The 20,459-nt window shown below is 40.2% G+C and overlaps 2 protein-coding genes across 2 annotated transcripts; both read right to left on the bottom strand.

Annotated features, from left to right (window-relative positions):
• Positions 1-1,437: 1,437 nt before the first annotated feature.
• On the bottom strand, positions 1,438-13,976 carry LOC115050209 (CCR4-NOT transcription complex subunit 6). The gene is made up of 12 exons (XM_029513003.1): positions 13,875-13,976; positions 12,594-12,715; positions 11,595-11,781; positions 11,163-11,248; positions 10,964-11,068; positions 10,395-10,463; positions 9,626-9,783; positions 8,706-8,860; positions 7,504-7,658; positions 7,036-7,269; positions 6,595-6,797; positions 1,438-6,399 (listed from the first exon to the last, which is right to left on the bottom strand). Exons 2-12 carry the CDS (start codon positions 12,703-12,705, stop codon positions 6,184-6,186), a joined length of 1,680 nt encoding a protein of 559 aa, XP_029368863.1. The 5' UTR covers positions 12,706-12,715; positions 13,875-13,976; the 3' UTR covers positions 1,438-6,183.
• Positions 13,977-14,209: 233 nt separating this feature from the next.
• Positions 14,210-20,405, bottom strand: simc1 (SUMO interacting motifs containing 1). Its single transcript, XM_029512778.1, has 11 exons — positions 20,216-20,405; positions 19,873-20,130; positions 18,327-19,442; positions 17,975-18,222; positions 17,768-17,837; positions 17,488-17,648; positions 16,890-16,982; positions 16,251-16,382; positions 15,365-15,521; positions 15,088-15,172; positions 14,210-14,659 (listed from the first exon to the last, which is right to left on the bottom strand). The coding sequence occupies exons 2-11, from the start codon at positions 20,005-20,007 to the stop codon at positions 14,448-14,450; spliced, it is 2,409 nt and encodes an 802-aa protein (XP_029368638.1). The 5' UTR covers positions 20,008-20,130; positions 20,216-20,405; the 3' UTR covers positions 14,210-14,447.
• Between the last annotated feature and the right edge of the window lie 54 nt (positions 20,406-20,459).

The following is a 20,459-nucleotide window of genomic DNA, read 5'->3' as shown; positions in this document are numbered from 1 at the left end:
CATGATTACTACAACACACAGTTAGAGAGAAAAAGGCAAATGTGGGCTAAGCGGAGAAATAATATAATACATGGAAAAAATGAAAAAAACAAAACAAAACAAAAAACCCCAACACGTTGTGTGTTTTGCAGTAACAGTAATTGTGGTACACTGAAAGAATGCTCTATATTGTAAAGTGGGAAAACTGTCATTCCTTGTTGGACAGTCGGAATTGAGCCATCATGAAAAATAGAACTCTGCTTTTGTTTAAAGGCTTCATCAGACAGGTATCCAAGGAAGGTCATTTATTTTACTCTTAGGGAAAGTGTAAGGCACAAAATATGAAGAAGATGTTCGGGCGGTTAATTTGTCAATTTGTTATTTTTCTTTATAACAAATAGTTTTGTCGATACATGGTTTGTAAATAGTAAAATGTATATTAATACATTAAATGTCCTGCACTCACCGGACAATAATACAAATATATTTATTTACATCACTCAGAACAGATGCTTCAGTGTTTTGTTCTTCATTTTAATGGCATTTTGATGAATGCTTTGAGAATTATAGCACCTCCCTGTTGTTTTGACTGAACTTTCCTGTTCGACTTGCTGTCTCAAACTGCTTTGCTCGTGTTTGCTCTAAATCAACTCCAGCTGATGTTATGAGCCCGGGGTGACTGTTTGGACCAGTCGGCTTGTATCCTTCCAGGATATGATCTTTTGGCTCCACCATGTGCCCACAAATGATAATACACAATCTGTTAGCCTCAGGGTACCTAAGGTATTAAATGTTAATGTTAAACTTCATTGATCCCCGGGGAGGAATCCTCTTTTCATTTGCTGTGTTGGAGGAAAATCAAAGGTCAGTCTCAGCTACAAAACAGCACCCACGGTGCTGATAACGGCCGAATGCGTTGCTAAAGGACACTTCAGGGGTCAGTGTGTTTCCCGACACAGAGCCGTCAACAAAAAGACAGTCTCTTCAACTAACTGGTTTGGAAATAGGTGCGATACTGTGAGCAGGTTTTAACCTGAGAAACTCACTATTACCATCATTAATGAAGCTGCTGCAGATCCTGTGTACACTTGGGCCTCAAGATCCAGCCTCCACCAACTGTTTGACACATCTTCACACAGCTTCACCATCAACCAAATAAACAGAAATAGAAATAAATAGTAACAATTTATTTAAATTGCTTAAAATGAGAAAATAGGCAGTGAGTCAGTGCCCTGCTTGCTTACTTTGTTGGCTGTTCAGGTTTGGGGAAGATAAGGTCAGATTAAAAAAACAAATACTCTCCACACTTACTCTAGATTGTGCAAAGAGTTGAATTAAGAGGAATATTTTAAAAAGAAAAAAAAAAAAAATCAATGAAGCAAAAGGAGGCAAGACAAGAACAGATATCGAATTTATTCTTCAATATCCATTGCAAAGAATAAGAGGTGACACAGCTTGAAACAGATAATATAGAATTTATTTTCAACCAGAAGTAGGAAAATACATAGGTAGGTGTAAAGGAAACAAGCAGAACCGGTAGTCAAACTGAAAAAAATAAAAGAACAAAACTAGTCAAAAGAGAATCGAGAGGACGGCTAAGGGGTACAACAAAAAGCATTGTTTACCATTCAGTTTCTTTTTAAAACAGTATGTGTTGATTTGAAAACAGCTGCCTTGATTTCTCATCTGGGTAAATGGACATTCTACAACATTGTGCAAGTGTTTTTTTCTTTTTTTTTCTTTTTTTGCTGGTATTTCATGAATGGTAAACAATAGTTGGTCCAGTGCATAAACACAGTGACACAGATCAATATATGTACTCAGCTGATTACAGATAGACAATCCTGATCATTGAACAACTACCACTAGATCGGCAGGGAGGAGATGAGCAAATATACAAGATGGCTGACAAAAGGAAAATAAAAAATGGTTAAGAGGTTCAGAAAACTTAACATTTTTGGAAATTGAAAATGGAGAGTTAATAAGAAGAAAAAGTTCAAAAGATGACATAGCTACATTTTCCAGATAAAATATTTAAAAAGCCATTCTGAATACGTCTGAATGTTTCTGGGAATTATTGCCAAGTTTCTGGAGAAACGATGCATTTAAATTGAGTTGACGTGTTGAGAAACCGAACTCCAACCACAGTGACAACGATGAGGATGGATGTTCATGTGATTCAAGGAAAAGGACAAAAGTACCTTACTTTCCTTACAGCCCTACAATTTCATGAAGACTATGATATGGAATAAAACTAGCAAAAGAGAAGAGGAAAAAAAAAACAAAACAAAAAAACAACAACACATGACTGATTGGTAAAAGAACTTGCACTACGACTGAACTGAACTACAAGCAGCTTTGGTGTGCACCATTACAGAGGGATGCAGCTTGGGAAGAGAGAGAGAGAGAGAGAGAGAGAGAGAGAGAAAAAACAACTCTAGGCCTAACAAGCCAAATATGAAACTTAACAGAAAAAAAAAAAAAGTACAAAGCCAACAATGCTGTCATTCACTGAAGCTCACTAAATGAAATAACTCAGATCTGTGATTTCTCCCAATGTTCAATCAGGAGAAAAGTCTGGTTTAATGACGGTGGTGTAGAGGAGGTGGAGGGAGGGAATTCAACAACCAAAAAGGTTTAAAGAGTCAAATCAGTGACTATCTAGTTAGTGTTACAGATACAAGCATTGTGATGCACAAGAAAAGAGTGAGATGGACTAGTAGTACTCAAAAAAAAAAAAAAAAAAATCGTCACAGGACCAGTCTAGAGACCAGTGGCACAACATAGCTTAGTCTTACAAACACGTTTTACACCAGTCAGAAAAGTGTTCTCTAGTACTTAACTGCAGTAACAAGTAAGACAGCTCTGCTGCCCTAACCTACAGGCACCAGCACTCTCCAGCTAGTGCCATGTATCACCCACAATAAAGCTGAAAAGTAAAAAGTATGGAGAGAAAAAAAAAAAAAATTCAATATCCCTGTGCCGAAAGTTCTGATAAATGATGCAGGTAATTTTCCTCCAACAAGCAGTCAATCCTTCATTCTACGAGGCATCATCAGGATCATTAAACTAAATCAACCCATCAGACACAACCTCTCATGATTTCTACAGAGGATTTGGTTTGTGATGGAATAAGATTAAATCGGAGGAAAAATATTGAGTTAAAGTAAAAAAAAAAAAGAAAAAAAAAAAGTTGCAAACAAAACACCATCATAGAATTCATGATTTACACAACAACACAATTCAATATCTTTTTAGAAAGGAAACATGAGATACATCTTTTATTCACACTTTACAAAAAAAGCTAGCCTTTAAATCTACTACAATACTAATGCCATTCAGGAAAAAAAGCAAACTGGAGACATTGGTTTCCACTGGAAAACAAAAAGTTAAAAACATGTAGGGGGCAGACAAGAAAACTTGATCTGAGGACTAAATTTCCTATTTACTTGCTTCCCTCTTTCTTTAAAAATTTCATTTCAACATATACATTAAAATTATATGGTATTTACTCATTACTATGGGACAGGGAGTGAGGGGAGCTGCATCTGAATCTACTAAGTGCTCATCATTTGTTGTATCTGTAAAAGCATGGCTGTTGAAGTAATCTCACAATTAACTGACATCTCTCATCCGTCTGGGATGCAACACATTCGACTTCATAGCAACGTGCTTGCTTGGCCTTCAGAGAGAAACAGCTGAGCTTGCTGCCCCTCATCCCTTGTTCATCCAAAGCAGCCTTCCATCTTTTCCAATACAGAGGTAGGGGGGGTCCACAGATGGCACTATAGCTGCAGTGATGGGGGAAGATAACTATACAAAGTGGTTGAGCAAAGGTGTGTAAAAGACACAGCTTGAGTAATATAGTGGGTAGGTTTAGTCTGAGGTTGGGCAGTTGAGGGAGGGTGGTATCAGAATGATGGACAGGCTTAAGGAGATTTAAAAATTCATGGCCAGGGTAGGAGGTAAGGATTATGTATTTCGGGAGTTTGGGCATGGAGCCGTGCTATGGCTAACGAGGGAGCGAAACAACTCATGAGCAGTTTAGTGAAGATAAGACTTCTTACTTCGTGGTTTATGTAAAGGAAAATGAGTCGGTGGAGAAAACATACCTGATTACTAGAGAGCTCAATGAATAGGAAGGATATACACATCATCTTAACATTGTCACAGCTCATAAAAAAGAAAATCAACATTAACAAAACCAAAAAAGGACATAAAATCTTCACAAATGTCTCAACAGTATTTAAAAATAAAAGGAGAAAAGGTTGTTCAGGCGTTCGTCAAATGTATATAGTGCAAGACAATGACAACTGCTACAGTGAGGCACGATGTTTTGTTGTACGTGTGGGATCTGTATATGTTGTGTCAGCCACACGTCACTGGTGAGACTAGCTGTGAGATATATAAATGAACAGATGTGTAGTCACTGGTGGGCTATGACTCTTTCTTGCATGTCTTTTTGTGTGAGCTGATGGCAGCAGCGTGGATCAATGGCTTTGTTAATGAGCAAGAAGCAACAGGCAGAATTTACTCAGTGTCTATTTACAGTTGCAGCAATATGCTGGCAAATCATATCAACGGTGCAGAGAAAGGGGGAGGAAAAAAAATACTGATACATAAATTACAGTTAATCTCTAGGGAGTGCAAAGTGGTGACAGCGAACGCCTTGAACAACCTCTTCTTACGTCTTTTGTACAAGCTGGTAATATCAATTCATCTTAACATTAACTGGATAAAAATTTAGCCATAGTTTACAATACAATCTTTTTTCAAATCTGATCATAATTTACTCTTAGTACAAAAAACGCCAGAAAACAGGTCTTTTGTGGTTCATATACAATCATGAAAAGACTGAGTCTAGATTTCTATTCTGTACAAACACTTGTGAAAAATCCACTGCTTTTGTATATGGAATTTATGGCTGGGGAAAGTCACTACTGGCCTCAGAGACAGTGCTACAGATCTGCCTTCAAATAACCTGTGTATGTGTCAGTGTGTATGTAGGTGTTTGTGTGTAAGCTTGCATGTGTGGAGTTGAATGGCAACTCCAGACAGTGAGAGGAATGCTGGTTTTACTCCTGTGTATCAGCCATTACTCGCTCTCTCTGCCTAAAAGCAATCAAGATGAAGTAAAGATTTGTGACGGCCCCACCATCGCTTTTTCCATCAGCCTAAATCCCCTAGCCCCAAAAAAGATGACACATGGGCCACACGAGCTCCAAAAACACAAGACTAACCTAGCTATAACTATACAAGCTGGGGTGAAACAATCTGCTAAAAGGATGGTAGCTGCTCTCAGTTTCTCACAACACCCTTCCTTGACAAACTAACCTCATATACTGCCTACGAGTAATCAGGCAAACCTGGTTCTTGGCTGTCTTCTCGAGGCATCTGTGGGTTCGGTAGCGAACGTACCAGGGCCGGGGTCAGAGGTGTAGACTATCTTGTAGCACCACGGGAGGCCATGACCACATAAAAGGCCTCAGCACCACAGAATGACAGCAGGATATCTCGTCTCGTATGAGCTGCGCTACATCCACCTTGTGGGACACTCGTCCACCAGCTGCTCTAACCCAATCACATCTGAGTCAAAAGTGTGTATTGTAGAAAGACTGAGAAAGTACGCTGGCTGCCAGGGTACAGAGGAAAACAAGCACAAGCCAACAATGGAGGTCCGAGACTGACAAGTCTGCAGTCTTTGCTGGTTTTAGATTTATACAGGACATACAGACAAGCAGACCATCAGCTATGGAACTTTTCAGGTGGATGTCATCCCCTCAGCTACTTCTACATTTCCCTTTTGTCTACAACCAAACAGTGCCCTAGGTTACAAAGCTGAATGAGCTACCATCCCCCTCTAGTTTGGATGACAGAAGCAAAGTGGGCAGGTGGATTTTGAGGAGGAATAGAAATTTTGAAACACAAAAAAAATGATGCAAACAGGACTGAAACGAGCGGTTAAAAAAAAAAAACAACAAAAAAAAAAGAAAAATAGAGAAAGAAAAAAAGAAAAATATAGAATATCTATAACATTATACGAAATCCCTGTTGGCCAGACCTCACTGTACGAATATTTTACAGGTTGTGTTTTTTGTCTTCCTCCTCCGGCATGGTGGAGGGAAGAGCTGGTAGTGGGAGGGAGGAAGGTTGAAAGGGAGAGGCTGTGGTTGTAGCTCCCCCTGGTGGTGTGGCAGGGACTCACTACCTGCGTGCAGGCAGATGGAGCCCATTGACCTGGGGGGGCACATTGGGCAGGAGCAGCTCCAGCTGGGCGAAGAGGGAGAAGTGGTCGGAGGGGATGTGGGGATGTGGGCAGCCGCTGACATTGTTCTCTACAAGCCAGTGGGGGTCTAGTGGGCCCAAGATACCCAACACGTTCAGGTGAGGCTTGGAGTAGAAAATATAGTCAATGACACCCTGAGGAGAGAAGAAGGAGGTGGTCACCTTTCTAGGAACAACAAGAACATCTGTGATGCACTGCTTAGTTATTCCTCCAAGTAATTCAACAATGGTTTGCGTCCTCTCAAACACACCTAAGGTGTCAATTCTGTGCAGATACCACAAGGGCTCTTAGTTCCAAAAACAAATCTGTGCTGTAGCAGCAAAAGTTACCTTGAAGTCGAAGGTGTAGTTGGTGTAAGGCATCAGGCCGTTCTCGTAGGCGCTCTTCAGCTTGAAGCCGTGGGTAATCCTGCCGTTGGACGTGCTGTTTTTGCCGTTGCAGTTAAATTTGGTCAGGCTGTCACTATAACGAAGCTCTTTGAAGTCCTTGTGAGTGCAGTCCACTCCGCCAGTACTCAGGTACTCCACTACGCCTGAACAGAAGGGATGGAGAAGAAAGTGCCTTCATCAAAATCAAGAAAAGTCAAGTAGCACTTCACTGTCATCAGAACAAGCCAAGTCTATTCCTGTTACCACAAGAACCACTGAATACCACTGAAGGTAGATATTTTGGAGATTGTTAATATCTTAAGTAAATTATCAGTTAATCTGCAAGATACAAAACTCTCTGTGGTTAGATACAGCAATTCTAAGTTTGTCATGCTTACTTACCAGAGTCAGGCAAGGAGTTGAGGTCAGCGCACAGCACCAGTGGAATGGCATTGGTCTCACCAGAGACAGAGGACAACTTGAGACTGCGAGTAGCCTTGTCCACTATGTTCTTCACCTCTGAGAGGAACATCATGGTCTGAACCAGTTTGACGTCAGAGTACTCTGGGTCCCAGTGCATGTGGGCATTGGCTACCAGGAGCAGCTGCTTCTCCATGCCATGAAGTGACTTTCCAGCTAAAAGGAGGGAAACGGTAAACAGGGAGAACTTACACAAATGAATTAAAACAAAATCAACACCATATTAACAGTTTTCTGAAACACCAGCATTCCTTGTATTTTAACTTCTCCTTCAGTGAATTTTAGGCAAAAGTGAATTCTGGATTATCTTGACAAACTGGTCTCAACAAAAAACATATACAACTAATCAGAAAGAGATTTCAGAAGATCCAAACAAGGGCATCTACTTACAGGAGACCTCCATCATCTCTTTGCGGACCTCAAGCAGTACCGCTACCCCGATGTTGTCCTTTGTCATCACCCTGTTCAGCATAGCCTCTGAGCCCTCGGAGTTAGCCATGGCCAGCTGGTTGAACTCCACTGTGTGCTTCTGAACTGCACTGAACCTGGAAATAAGCAGTGGGGGATGCGAAAACAGGCGATTAAAAACTAATTCTGCAAGCAGAAGGTGAAATACATTGGAAATTGGCATGTATTTCACAAATTATGGATTATAATTTGTGAAAGTGGACAAGCTTTTCCTGCTGCACCATCTTTTACAGTACACGTGCCAATTATGTGTCCCAATGCTGGTGCTGCTACATCACTGAACCTTCACCATACTTGGGGGATCACAGTGAGCTGCAGCCCCAAAATAAAGGGGATGAGAAGTGGCACGTTACTGTTTTGCAAGTTGGCCAACAGTTGTGTCTGTTGTATATAATCTATAAGTCAGAGTGATAACGCTCTTCCTTGCAGTGCTTTTTCTAAGAAACACAAACTCGTTTGTACAATATCAACAGTTGTTCTCAAATATGAAAACACAGCACACACAAGCATGAAAGTTTTCCGAAGTGCAATGGCATGAAAATAAAACTTTGGTATCCAGTCGAAAGCGTATCTTTTGTATTAGGGTGTAAATAAAAAAATGTTTTGTATTTGCTCTCTTTGGAAATGTATGTAAAAACACAGTAAAAACAGAGGTTATGCAAGGTTACAAACCTTACAGGCCTTACCCTTCGTAAGGTAATCAAACTGGTTTGGTAGGTCAGCTGTGGTAGCTCCACCCATCTGATACACCCCCCCCATTAAAAACAGGATATCACTAACATACAACAATATAGAAAATAGCATTGGTTCCAGTCTACTGGTTACTATTTACAACTGAAGTCTAAGTCTTACAATGTGGTACATAATTTCTTTTTCAGCATTAATGGATCAGTTTAATTGCGTGAACATTTCAAACCCTTCGTTATCAGCTTTAAAAATACAACATTAACACTATATTAAAGCAGCAATATTCTTTGCTCACTATTTGTAGTTCTAACAATCTTAGAGCTCCATGATAGTAATCTTGGCATTCAACCAAGAAATAAATAATTAGGCCTAATTCTGGCCTAATTAATAAGTAATACACCCAGTAGCATAGTAACTACAAAACTTTAGGTACATACTTTTCCGTTTTGTAGAAAATTGCACATCCGTCTACATGTTTACGGTCTGACTCCGACATAGTCCTGGCTCGTGACTTTGGACTGAAAAAGCCGTCATATCCTTGCTCCTTCAGCTCAGGCAAGAAGAAATTGAAGTACTGCTCTGTCTCAACTTCCTGTAAAAAAGGAAAATGTGCCAGGATAGCCAGCATGAAAGGAATTAGTCATTTAAATGTAATAAACACCACTGTCCAAAAAGTGGAAAGGTGCAATAAATGTTAAACAGTCCTAACAGCAGGATGACAATGCTGAGAAATACAATTCCATTGAGGTAACAGAAAAAGCACAAGTAGAGCTAAGAAAACTGTAGAAGCTTAAAGTGCAGGGAGTAAAGGACGATATAAGAGCAGCCAACAAGGCATGTTTTTCAATAGTTCTGCCTTGATGACTACAAACAAGAAGCTGTGTGTACATGGTAATTTTATTTATTTAGTATTTAAATATTTAAATAATACAATTATTAAAAGACTGGTTTCAACATTGCTCTGTGTTTAATATAATTATTCCAGGTTTTAACAACAATCCTCTTGTAAAACAAGTCCACCTGTTAGAGAGCAATAGAATTGTACAGATAGTAAAAGAATAACTTCCCAGTAGAAGGTGAAAACATTTAACAACTATGATAAATATGTATTGAATGTTGATCATGTCACCACTAAACACTGTGACTCACAGAAAGGAGGATAAAGTACAGGGTTATTGGATTGCATAACAATTTACAGATGGTGCTATCCTGGTGTCAATTGATATGTGGCTAAAAATGTAGCTACCATAACCCAACCCTGATCTTTCTTTTTAATCTGGTTGGATCTATCTCAACAAACATAATAACTATTTAGTTCACAAATGTGAAGGGCAGCCAATGTTTTGGTGTCACTCACCTGCAAACTGATGATGTCTGCGTTGCAGCCAAGGATCTCCTGCATAATGGATTTCTTCCTGTACTCCCAGTTTAGAGCCCAAGAGGGACAGTAACCATATAGCTGTCGTGTAGCATACTTATCACACAGGACATTGTAGCACATAACAGAGAACAGTGCTGACAGGAGAAAAGAAAAAAAAAAAGTCTTTCTTAGAAACAATTAAGATGCTGGATTTTTTTTAAGGTGCCATATGAATCTCCAAATTGTGTTATATACCTATCCCTTTCTACATACGGAAAACTCATTATATGCATTCTTGTTTTTTAAATAATGTTAACTCTGGACCAATTGAACGTATTGGAAATATAATTTGACAAACAGGTTACAAAGTGCACCACATGAGTGAGCTCTTTCAATAACAACTGTAGTGTGTAGTGCATACACACTGTAGTGTAATGGTGGTCTATAAGCAAACTCTTGGGAAATACTGGTAAACTGAACATGCCTGCATACGATTTATTGCTGGTTTTGCAGGATTCACCCACTGGAACTGTGCATTTACTACAATGCACATGTCAGGAAATATTGGATATGAATCTGTATACCGACAAAAGCACCAAGCAGCAGTTTTTTTTGTCTGTACAGCATAATCATGGATGAATGTGGCTGATAGTTCATTTTTATGAATTCACGCTGGATCCATATTTATGGAACAGCTGCATACAACAATAGGCTTCAAAAGAGCAGGTGCATCTGTTCAAAGTCATGTATGTCATGTTATTCTTACCTGATGGCCGTGATCTGTCTGGTTCCTGGAGAGAGATCCATGACCGGGCTGGAGGCTGCTCTGTTGGTACTGAGCAAGTAGAGGGGGGGGGGGGGGGGGGGGGGGGGGGGGGAACAACAACCAAATAAACAAAAAATAATAATTCTTTAACCTTTAATAGCAAAGATTCCAATTGTCCATCTGGGCTTTTTGCTTATTTTAACCACAAAAAAGGGCCAGAAAATGTTCTGTGAGTAAATGTTTTTGCCCATTTTTCCAGAATACTTAGAACCTTTAATATCCAGCAGCTTATGGTACATTGAAAGAGTGTATAAACAGTTGAAACACCAAGGAGCGGATTCGCCGACTTCCAGCAACAGTGCGATTGGAATTACCGTAATGACCCTATATTGGTTGAGAAGTGTAACTTCTCAGAGCAACACTAGGTGTAAAAGGGTTGAAATGAAGGATTTACCAAATCCCCACTTATATTTACTGACGCATTTGTCTTTCAAGGAAATTAAATAATTGGCTAAATAAATGCAATTCTTGTGGCAGTCTCAAAATTGCTAGACAGTAGGGGGACTCACTGCGCTTGATAGCCCCTGCCAGATTGTCTAACAAGTAGTTGAGCAGTCTCCGCGTGCCATCAGGTTCCTGGTAGAGGCTCATAATTTCTTGTGCAAGTGGGTTTCCTAGTAAAGGAAAGCAAATTGGGCTGAATCATCTCAGAGAATAGTGGGATTTCATGGTTAGAATAGCTACACAAACAACTGATACACCACTCACCTTTCAACCCCAGTGTTTGTAACTGAAACAGTTTCCCCAATTCAAATGGCAGAACCCGCAACTGGTTGTTATTTAAAAGCAGTTCCCTGCAGATGACACGGGGGAATTGGATCATTAGAAACCAGTGTCCTATTTGAAAAGTATTAATTGCATTGCTGAAAAATTAACTTGGAATTCTTGTCAACTTTAGATTAATTGTTAATGTTAACCTTTTTTTTTTACATTAGATTTAAATATTACAATGCATGGGCTTGAAAAAAAAATATAATAATAATAATAATAATAATAATAATAAAAAAGGAATTTAACAAACCCTGACAACTGGCATCCCTAGATTGAGTGGCAGCAAATTGAAACTTTGCATCAGGGATGCCACAGCGACATTCACACTGTGGATGTCGCTTCAAATGTGAAATCACTGAAACTACTCACCTGAGAGACACCATGTTGCCGAGCTCTGCCGGCAGGCTCCTGATCTTATTGGATGAGAGATCCAGGTACACCAGGTTGTGTAATTTGGCAATGTCTGGCGGGATGCGTGACAATGAGTTGTCACTGAGGTGCAGGGCAGTGAGGTGGGTGAGAGACCACAGGGCTGTGCTGAGACTCCTTACTCTGCCTACAAGAACAGTGGAAAAGGACACATGAACACACAAAATAAGCAAAGCACAGTATTTAATCATTATTTGGTTTGCCCTCAAGAAAATTCTTGTTTCCCATGTAAATGGGTTGACTTGGGTTAGTTGATATAACAATGATAAAGATGCCAGAGAAACAAATCTAGACAAAATCTATTCAAATTACAGATTTTGGATTCTTCCATCATGTTGCCATTTGGGTACAAACAATTGCACATAAATTTATTTTCATCCTGAAAAACCCACTGTGGGACAACAGCAATGATGATCACTCAACCAAAAAAATGGTGTTAAGTATATTATAGCTATAATACAGTGAGTGTAAATTCCTAACACTGAAAGGGTCGAGCAGGTGTCCTGTTTTGACGGTGGGTATTTACCAGTTGCATCATTCTTCTATGATATACACTGAATGACTGAGTTTTAAATTGATGGTCATATTAAACAAAAACGGTAACAATGACATTCTGGACTCTGAGAATCTATAGTGTGCATTTCAGAATATTTTTCTGATATTGTTTTGCATAAATCAGTCTATGGAGGGAGAAAAAAAAGGCATGATACAGTAAACCATAACTCTGTACAAATCTAATATGAGCAGTACCATTGTGGTGGTCCCTTGTCATATTTGAACCACGAAGTTACAGTTATTAACTCAAAAAAAAAAAAGATACACAAAAAGATGATATTTAGAACAACTCTTTGCCACAGTTCTCCCTCTTCATATTAAAAATGTATTTAGTGTTCAAATTCAACACAGGTTTACCTAAATAAGTAGCAACTCAATACTCACCGCTGATTTCCAGCTCAGCCCAGTATGACTTCTTCCCGTTGGCTGCCTCCTCGCTGGACATAATTGTGTACATCCGCCTGGGATCCGGCGGGTCATATTTTTCCTTGGGCATTCCTATAACACTGTAGACATTGTCCGGAATTTAAATGTTGCTCACATCAACACCTTTATACTCACACTGTGCTGCACAATGTTCACTAAACTGAGCTGCTCGCGAAAACTATAAGAGATACCCTGCTATCATTGCACATAAATGTTTTAATTTCGTTTAAAGGCTCAAACTGGAGTAATCAAAGTGATCTGTCGCTCAGCAGTCAGCCACATTTGCACTGACAATCTTAAAATGCCACCACAGGTACACAAGATGACCATACACGTAAAGGAAAGCCTTTACAAACCAAACTAACTTTTAGATCAAGATATGATCCGAGTTATACTTAACCATTTAAATCATGTCGTTTCCACGGTTGTATAGTTAGTTATCATTTAAACGGCTCCGTTGGAAGAAGGTGATTTAATTATAGTTACATAATACTCAGCATTAAAATCGGCAACGATGAGACGGTGTTTTTCGTACTAAACTTGGGGAACAAAGATGTTAGCAACTGCACAAGGCACGCATTCAAATCACTTAAGAATTGAAAACAAAGCCACATTCTTCAATGTATAGTTTGCCAGCTCAGGTTAGCCGATTTTTCCTCTCATTGTTACTAGCCGACTAGCCTAGCCGAACCTAAAGAGGGAGCTATCAAAGTATACATAACAAACGCTGAACGGCTAACGCTCGCTAGCTCGTTTACTAGCAACTAGCAACGAGGAAACGCACAAGCCAAGGCAATGAAATCGGAAAATTGGTTGTCTTTGACGCTCCCGTCCCAGACTGTGAGCGAAAAACATTCAAAATGGAATAAAAAGATAGGATACAATTGTTGTTTACATAATAGCAGGGCACCGCGTTAACACTAGGCCACGACACGGCGCATTATGTAGCTGCTGCTAGCTAGCCCTTTTCTTTAAAGCAGGACTCACGTTGAGGTAAACAGAGTAAAGGAGCTCTCAGGGCTGCACATCGCTGGGTTTTGTGACCAACTACGGGCTATTTAGCTTAGCCTGGGTTAGCTCGCTAGCTAAAACAGATATCAATTAGTCGAAACTGACCCGACTTCCTATTCAAAAAGGTTCTTCTTCAGAAAACAGCCATGGCGCATTTCACATCAAATTACGACCGCGGCGACAAGAGTGAAAATGGTCGAGGTCGGAGAGTAAAGATTTGATTTTTACCTGCAAGAGCATACCAAATCGCGAGGACGACTGCGTGTTCTCTTTTGTTTTCTAGCTACTTCTCACTCGTTTCCGCTGCTGTATCATGGCGACTGTAAAGATTTTTTTCTCTGCCGATAACAGCGCCTGATCCTATTGGTCCGCTACAGACGGTCCAACCAGCTGTTGAACCACAGTAAATACAAACCTTGAGACATAGACGAAGATTTCAGATGGTTTGGAAACCAGCCTTTAATTTATATATCCTGGCGTATGTGTGAATTGGGCACAGTTAGCAGGATGAGCAGTTTATTAATAACTATCGGCTGTGAAAGTAGTGATGTAATGGTTTAATCTGTGGAAATATGCTTTCGGACAGGTTCCTACATCTCTTTCTTAGTCACAATATAAAATTAACATGTTTGAGGAAAAGCTGTAGTAAAATATTTTTTATTCAATGCAACCAGTTAAAACACCGTCTTTAAAATATAAAAAGTGAGCAAGGAAACTAGTACAAAAAATAAATATTAAATTAGTTCCGTGCTCCATTTGTCTTTCATTAAAACAAATAACCCAAAACAAGGAATTCTTATTTCAAAACTGACAGACATCTAGCAGGTGATCCTGTAGATAGGTGAGAGACTCTTCCACATGTAAAGGTAATGTTTCGCCAAGGTCAGCCTTGGCTCTGGACAGGAAGCTGTCCACAGCTTCACGAATGGCGGGCTTAGACACTTTATCATCTGGCTTGTAGACCACCATGCCACCTCTGCCTCTTTGTTCAGTAGCTGAGCTACACAGGTAGCCTGGGCATAAGAGATGAAAGAGTTTAAGAATACACAAAATGCAGTTAACTAAAACAACTGCACTTATTATTGAAATGTATGATGATCCATTGGTCTATACCAAAAGCAACTGCAAGTTGTGGGGAAGTAAGTGATGAGAAATTGAGAAAAGGTGAATGTTAATTAGAGGAAATGGACACAAAGCACATTCACCGTCTACTTCCTGGAACCAGAAAATTGGCAATCTTGTCCAAGGTTGGTCAATATGGCGGTGAACTCACCATATTTTCTATCACTTTACTATGTAACACAGATTGTTCATAATTTTAAAACTAGTTCTCCACCATCATCATCATATATTTTACAGAATCCCTCAGAGACTATTGAGCAGTCTGCTGGGACTGCTGAAATGGGAAAACACGCAATGTCACGTTTTACCTAAACCTCACCTTTCATTGCTTTGTTGTAGCTGAGCAACAGCATCCAGAGAAGATGGACTAACTCTTCCCACCTCTGCCATTTTTCAGAGCCATCCTGGATAAGTCATGGATGAAATGTTTTCTCGTTGTGGAAAGCTTTAGATTTTTACACAGTTAAATAAAAAAACATGACTATGAATTTAACTTTAATTATTTTAAATTCAACTATATAAAAAGTCTGACATGAAGTAAGCTTTGTTGACAAGGGGAAAATGAAAACAAAAGATACAACAAGTCTAATACTTACTGTAGGGTCTTGTGCCAGAGTGCAGTTCTTCATATAGTGAAGCAAGAGACTCAGTGACATGGGCAGAGAGATTTTCTTTGGGCATGCATAGTCCAGCAGATGTTCCAACAGCTTACATCTCAGCAGCTTGCTCTGCAGGCTCTCTAGCAACAACATCCTAAGAATGAGAACAAATGTAGACAACAAAAAATGTAAATATGGAATTCTAATGATAAAGTAAATCATGGAATTTTACATAGATGTACAATTATCTTTAGAAAAGAGTTTTGTGACAGCCGTGGGCCTCATGGCTAGATCCCTTTTTGCTTCCTGTTCGGTTGCTGGGATCTAGGGAGTGGCTCGTTGGGAGCGACGGCTTACATCTGGGTTGATTTGACTGTATACATATACATATACACATATATATATATATATATATATATATATATATATATATATATATATATATATATATATGTATACATACACACACACACACACATATATACATATATATATATATATCAGCAGTCAGCCTCTTTCTCCTCGCTGGGTGATGAGGTTTGGTTGGATTTTGGTTGATTTTTGATGTTTTGTTGTCTTACACCATTATAGGTTCACACACTACACACCTTACTGATGAACTGATGGCATACTTAATTTATTTTCTGTTAAGAAATTGAAGAGTCATGTGCAGTCTCCATATTTTGTCCTTCCTGTGAGCCAGGTTGTGACAGTTGTAAAACGTTCTTCGTGTTATGCCATATGCTTTTGTCTTGCCATGTAAGCCTGCCAAATATATCAATGAAGTGTACAAAACAAATCTTTATCCCTCTCCCACTTTAACATTCCCTTAATGGTGAATACAAAAACCTGATCAGTCTGATGTCTTTCCTCTTATTCTCACCTGTGTGCTCTCAAAGGCACATTGCTGATGAGCATATGGAAGAGCTCCTGGGACAGCTTAACAGAGGTAAGAGCTGGAGAGTGGTCCACCTCCAGAGCCAGAGTCAACATCCTCTGGAAGATGGAGACTATTCTGCAAGAGAGAAAAGGCACAAAAAAATCAGAGTTTGTCCACTTGAACAAAAAAGGGACAGTTGGATCACAGAAAAATTCTTAGCAATGCATATAGATCTGAGTGAGGCTTCATACGTTGGTCAAAAAGTCTGTGACTACTTACAGCCTATTGAACTTTTCCTTTACAAATGAATATATCATGTTCACCAGTAGCAGGTGAAGACTGGATGCAACTTGAATTACTTGAATTACTTGGGTGAGCCTCTGATCAGCACATCAAATCCTCCTACATCTCACTTGGATTCATGCTTCAGTGGACTTAAGTTTGTTGTAACTCTGACTGCTGATGAAAATCCTGAATATTAAGAGCTTAATAACATTTTTTGTATAAATTTGATTTACAATACTTTAGTTGTTTTGTTTCGGAATCATTTGTGAATATTTTCTGGTTTACATTAAAATATAAAAGAATCTTAGTGTAGTCTCAGACTGATTGGTCCCACTGCATACACCTCAGTTAATTCACCTGATTTGTTCATCTCTCTCTCTGACTGTTTCTCTCCTTTCTCCAAGCTCTGTCGATTTTATAATGGCAAAAAAAAGCCACTTGATGACCTCCCTGGAGACACACACAAAAAAAGCCATAACCAAAAATATATTTAAAAAGTGCAACAATTATTAGGCATGCGGTATCATTAGATCACCTTAGTGTGTATTCAAAATTCGCAGGTTCAAGATTTGAGTTTAACTGTTTAACTTATGTCGTTTCAGGACAACTAATAGGAGTAATATCAAATATCAAGTCTCATAAATTTGGAGGTTTCCAGAAAGAGTGAACTTAAACTTTGATACGATTACATTTTTTGATGTACTAAACTTTCTTGAATAAAGTAAAGTCAAATGCATTTGTAACATTTGTCCATCCCATTTATATAAATTAAAGTAAACAAATTCCATAGCTGCACAATATGAAAGTGTTTGAGAAAAAGATTTATGAAGGGAGCATTAATTTACATACAGTACATAATGCAATGCACTTACAAGTGTATGTTACCATGTCAGTGTGCCATGATACCGCTGAGCCTAAAGCAACTCAAAAGTTATCCCCTGGTTACAGAACTCACCTGACTCGGGGAAACTGCCGATCACATGACAGCACGGTTTTAGCAATAGAGTGGTGGATGTTCGAAGTAGAACGTTTGGCCTGGAAGTTGTCCTCTAGCGTCTGCACAACATACTCCAGGAGCATGCGCACAACCTCACATCGATATCTCTTTGTACAGTCCTTAGGAAGTAGGAGGGGTGCAAATAGTTTTTCTTAGATTATTTAAAATGTTCAGATGAAATTATGCATGTATGATTTTGGGGAGTGGTGCTTTTAATATCTCTAGCCTAGTCTAGTACCTCATTGGCCATGACTGAGGTCAACAACTCCCAGTCCCATGGTACTGTGTTTATATCAGCCATGTGGTGTCTGAAACCAGAAAGAAGCTTTAATCTCTGAGTTCAAAGATATGATGAGAAGAGAGGACATGGAGGAGATACAAAGAGCAGATTTAGCATTTCAATAAAAAATGCTGCCAATGTTAGTTAGGTTTGGGCTGCCCTCACCTCTGTGTTCTCATCAGCAGATTATAGGCCTGTACACACAAGTGATGAGGACATTGGGGGTCCAGCAGAATGTTCCGGAGAAGATGAGTTGTGATATCTCTGGGGGGATAGTAACTGGGCTGCAGTAGGTCAGACAAGAGCTGCAAAGTGCCCTCTGAGTAGTTTTCATCAATGGTACTATAAACCAGACTCAAGCTCTGACGGCACAGAACTTCAGGAGTTCCAAATCCCTCATCTTCAGCATCAGTCTTAGGAAACACGAAGACAGAAAAGAGTATAATAAACGTGTAATGATTGCAACAGGAAAAAAAAAAAACAACAATAAAAGAAGACATGGAAAGAAGTGTCTCACCAACGCCTGATATGGTCCAGACATTAGTTTCCTCATTGTAACTGGGCACACAAAATGTCTGTCTTCTTGACTGGCCGCCCGAAAGTCATCATTAAATTTTCTCTCTTCGTTGACTTCTTCGGCGTCACTCCCCTCTTGCCAAAGGAAAGACAGTGGACTATCAATTTCTGCATCCTCTCTGTATGTCCTAGCCCCAGATCCTTCATCATTGTCCTCAGGTTCAGACACTGACAAAGCAGGTTCAGTGGGGAGGCTACAGCACAAAACACCTGAGCTGTTTGAGGCCTTTTCATCCTTAGACTCCCTCGATTGCCATTCAAGCATATTTTCAACTGTTATGTTATGTTCAGATGTGGGTGTCAGGGCTACTGGGCTCTTCGTATCAAGACGAGCAGGACTTCTGTGGGGTAGAGAGTCAAGGTCAAAAAGCTCAGATGATTTCAATGTGTTAATGGGAGAGGGATGGGTTGAGTGATCAGAGAGCTTATGTAACTGTGCGTTTGTAAATGTATTACTGTTCTCCTGTTGTTCCTGTGTGATTAGTGATTTGGCTAGCTTAGGAAAAAACTCATGCTGTGAAGATGTCACGAAAGAACCATTTGATTCAGAAGGTCTCTCCAATGTGCATTCTGGTGCATCGATGTTTGCGTCTTGCTGTCCTGAGACCAAAGAATTTTGTGTCCTCTCTTTGGTTAAATACACAGAAACGCTTGATTCTTTCAGTTCTTTCGCATCTTTTTCAAGAAAGGGCAGTCGTCTCAGCTTTACAGTTGGTGTGTAATGGTTGGGATGCACATTATTGTCCTGCTGTTTTTGTGTTTGAGAGTTCAAACATCTCTTCTCTGGAACGAAAACGCCACAGTCCTGCTGTGGAGCAGCTGAGTCCCTTGAAGAGCATGTTTGTAAATTAAAATCCTGATTATTTGAGGTTTGGTTTTTATTTGAGCTTTCTTCTTTTTCTGGACTGTCCCTTGGTGGCAAAACTTCCGTCCTCTCTATCCCAATTTCTTCGTCGCTTTCAGTCAAGTCTACCAAGGCGATGGAAGGGGAACTTTGTCTTTTGCGCTGCTTAAGCTCTGGCAGAGTCCACCTTGGATCGGAGAGATCAATATAATGCTAGAAAAGGGGACAAGTGAAACAAAAAGAGATGTCATTAACATTGTGGTTGCATAAACACATAGATGAATTATCAAGCTTTGGCTCCTTTCTATTCAGAGAGAGTCCAGTGGGTAAACCTTTCTCCTCGTCTACACAGGAAAACTATCCAAACAACAGACTAACGACGAACTGCTGTTGCTAACTTGGCTTTGGATCTTAACACAAACCAGCACAAACAGGAGAAAAAAAGAAAAGAAGGTTCATCTGACTGAGGACGGCGCTAGCGAGCAGACACTAACTGGGTGAGCCTCAGGCGGGCTTCAAACACGTTTGACCGCTTTAAGTTCCACTTTCTGAACGAATAAAACATTAGCGGCTCCAAACGTCAGGTCGGGCGCGGCGGTTTCTACGGCAACGGCAACGGCGCGGCTGCTCGCCGCGCGCTTACCTGCGGGCAGTTGACGTTCACGGCGTCGACGTCAATCCGCACGGCCGAGAGGGGCAGCGGCTCAGCCTTGGAGGGGAAAGAGCCGACCACCTCCACGTCAGAATCGTCCGAGCTGAGGGTGATCACGTCGGCCATGTCTCAGCTCTCATGCCGCTCCAGAGGAGACGGACAATCGCAAGCAGCTCCCGCGAAGCTACGGCCCGACGGCCGACTTAGCAGGGCGTCCCCCGGAGTGGGCCCACGGTAGTCCGCGAAGTCCTAAAGGGAGAGGACCCATCGTTAGTGTGGCTGCTCGTCGTGTTTTGCAGAAAAAAACAAAACAAAAAGCAGCGAGACATATAACCTCTGGACTTGTGGCATTCCCCTGGTCTCCTGTGGTCTTAGCTTAGCTTCAGAGATCGCGACGTCCCGCCAGATAAAATCCTTAAAGCTGAAAAAAACAAACAAACAAAAAAAAAAAAAACAATGAAACCAGGTGACATCAACCTGGTTCAATTTTGAACTTTGATGCTTCCTGGTTTCGTTAACATTTCCCCTCTTTGGCACTGCGGATCATGGCCGGCGACACAGCTGCCCACATCTCCACC

Source organism: Echeneis naucrates, chromosome 10, assembly GCF_900963305.1.
Source record: "Echeneis naucrates chromosome 10, fEcheNa1.1, whole genome shotgun sequence".
In the NCBI taxonomy this organism is placed as follows: Eukaryota; Metazoa; Chordata; class Actinopteri; order Carangiformes; family Echeneidae; genus Echeneis; species Echeneis naucrates.
The sequence above is the reverse complement of the archived record's forward strand: the minus strand, read 5'-3'. Positions and strand labels throughout refer to the sequence as shown.

What these genes read in the sequence shown, in the direction of transcription:
- LOC115050209 (XM_029513003.1), bottom strand. Translation starts at nt 12,705, where the DNA reads ATGCCCAAGGAAAAATATGACCCGCCGGATCCCAGGCGGATGTACACA. An exon ending in AGACAGATCACGGCCATCAG is followed by an intron (nt 9,784 to 10,394) that starts GTAAGAATAACA and finishes TTCTCCTGTCAG; the next exon opens with CACTGTTCTCTGTTATGTGC. An exon ending in AGAGATGATGGAGGTCTCCT is followed by an intron (nt 7,270 to 7,503) that starts GTAAGTAGATGC and finishes CCCTCCTTTTAG; the next exon opens with CTGGAAAGTCACTTCATGGC.
- simc1 (XM_029512778.1), bottom strand. Translation starts at nt 20,007, where the DNA reads ATGGCCGACGTGATCACCCTCAGCTCGGACGATTCTGACGTGGAGGTG. An exon ending in TGAACGTCAACTGCCCGCAG is followed by an intron (nt 19,443 to 19,872) that starts GTAAGCGCGCGG and finishes CCCCTTTTCTAG; the next exon opens with CATTATATTGATCTCTCCGA. An exon ending in CTCTGGCACAAGACCCTACA is followed by an intron (nt 15,173 to 15,364) that starts GTAAGTATTAGA and finishes TGACTTATCCAG; the next exon opens with GATGGCTCTGAAAAATGGCA.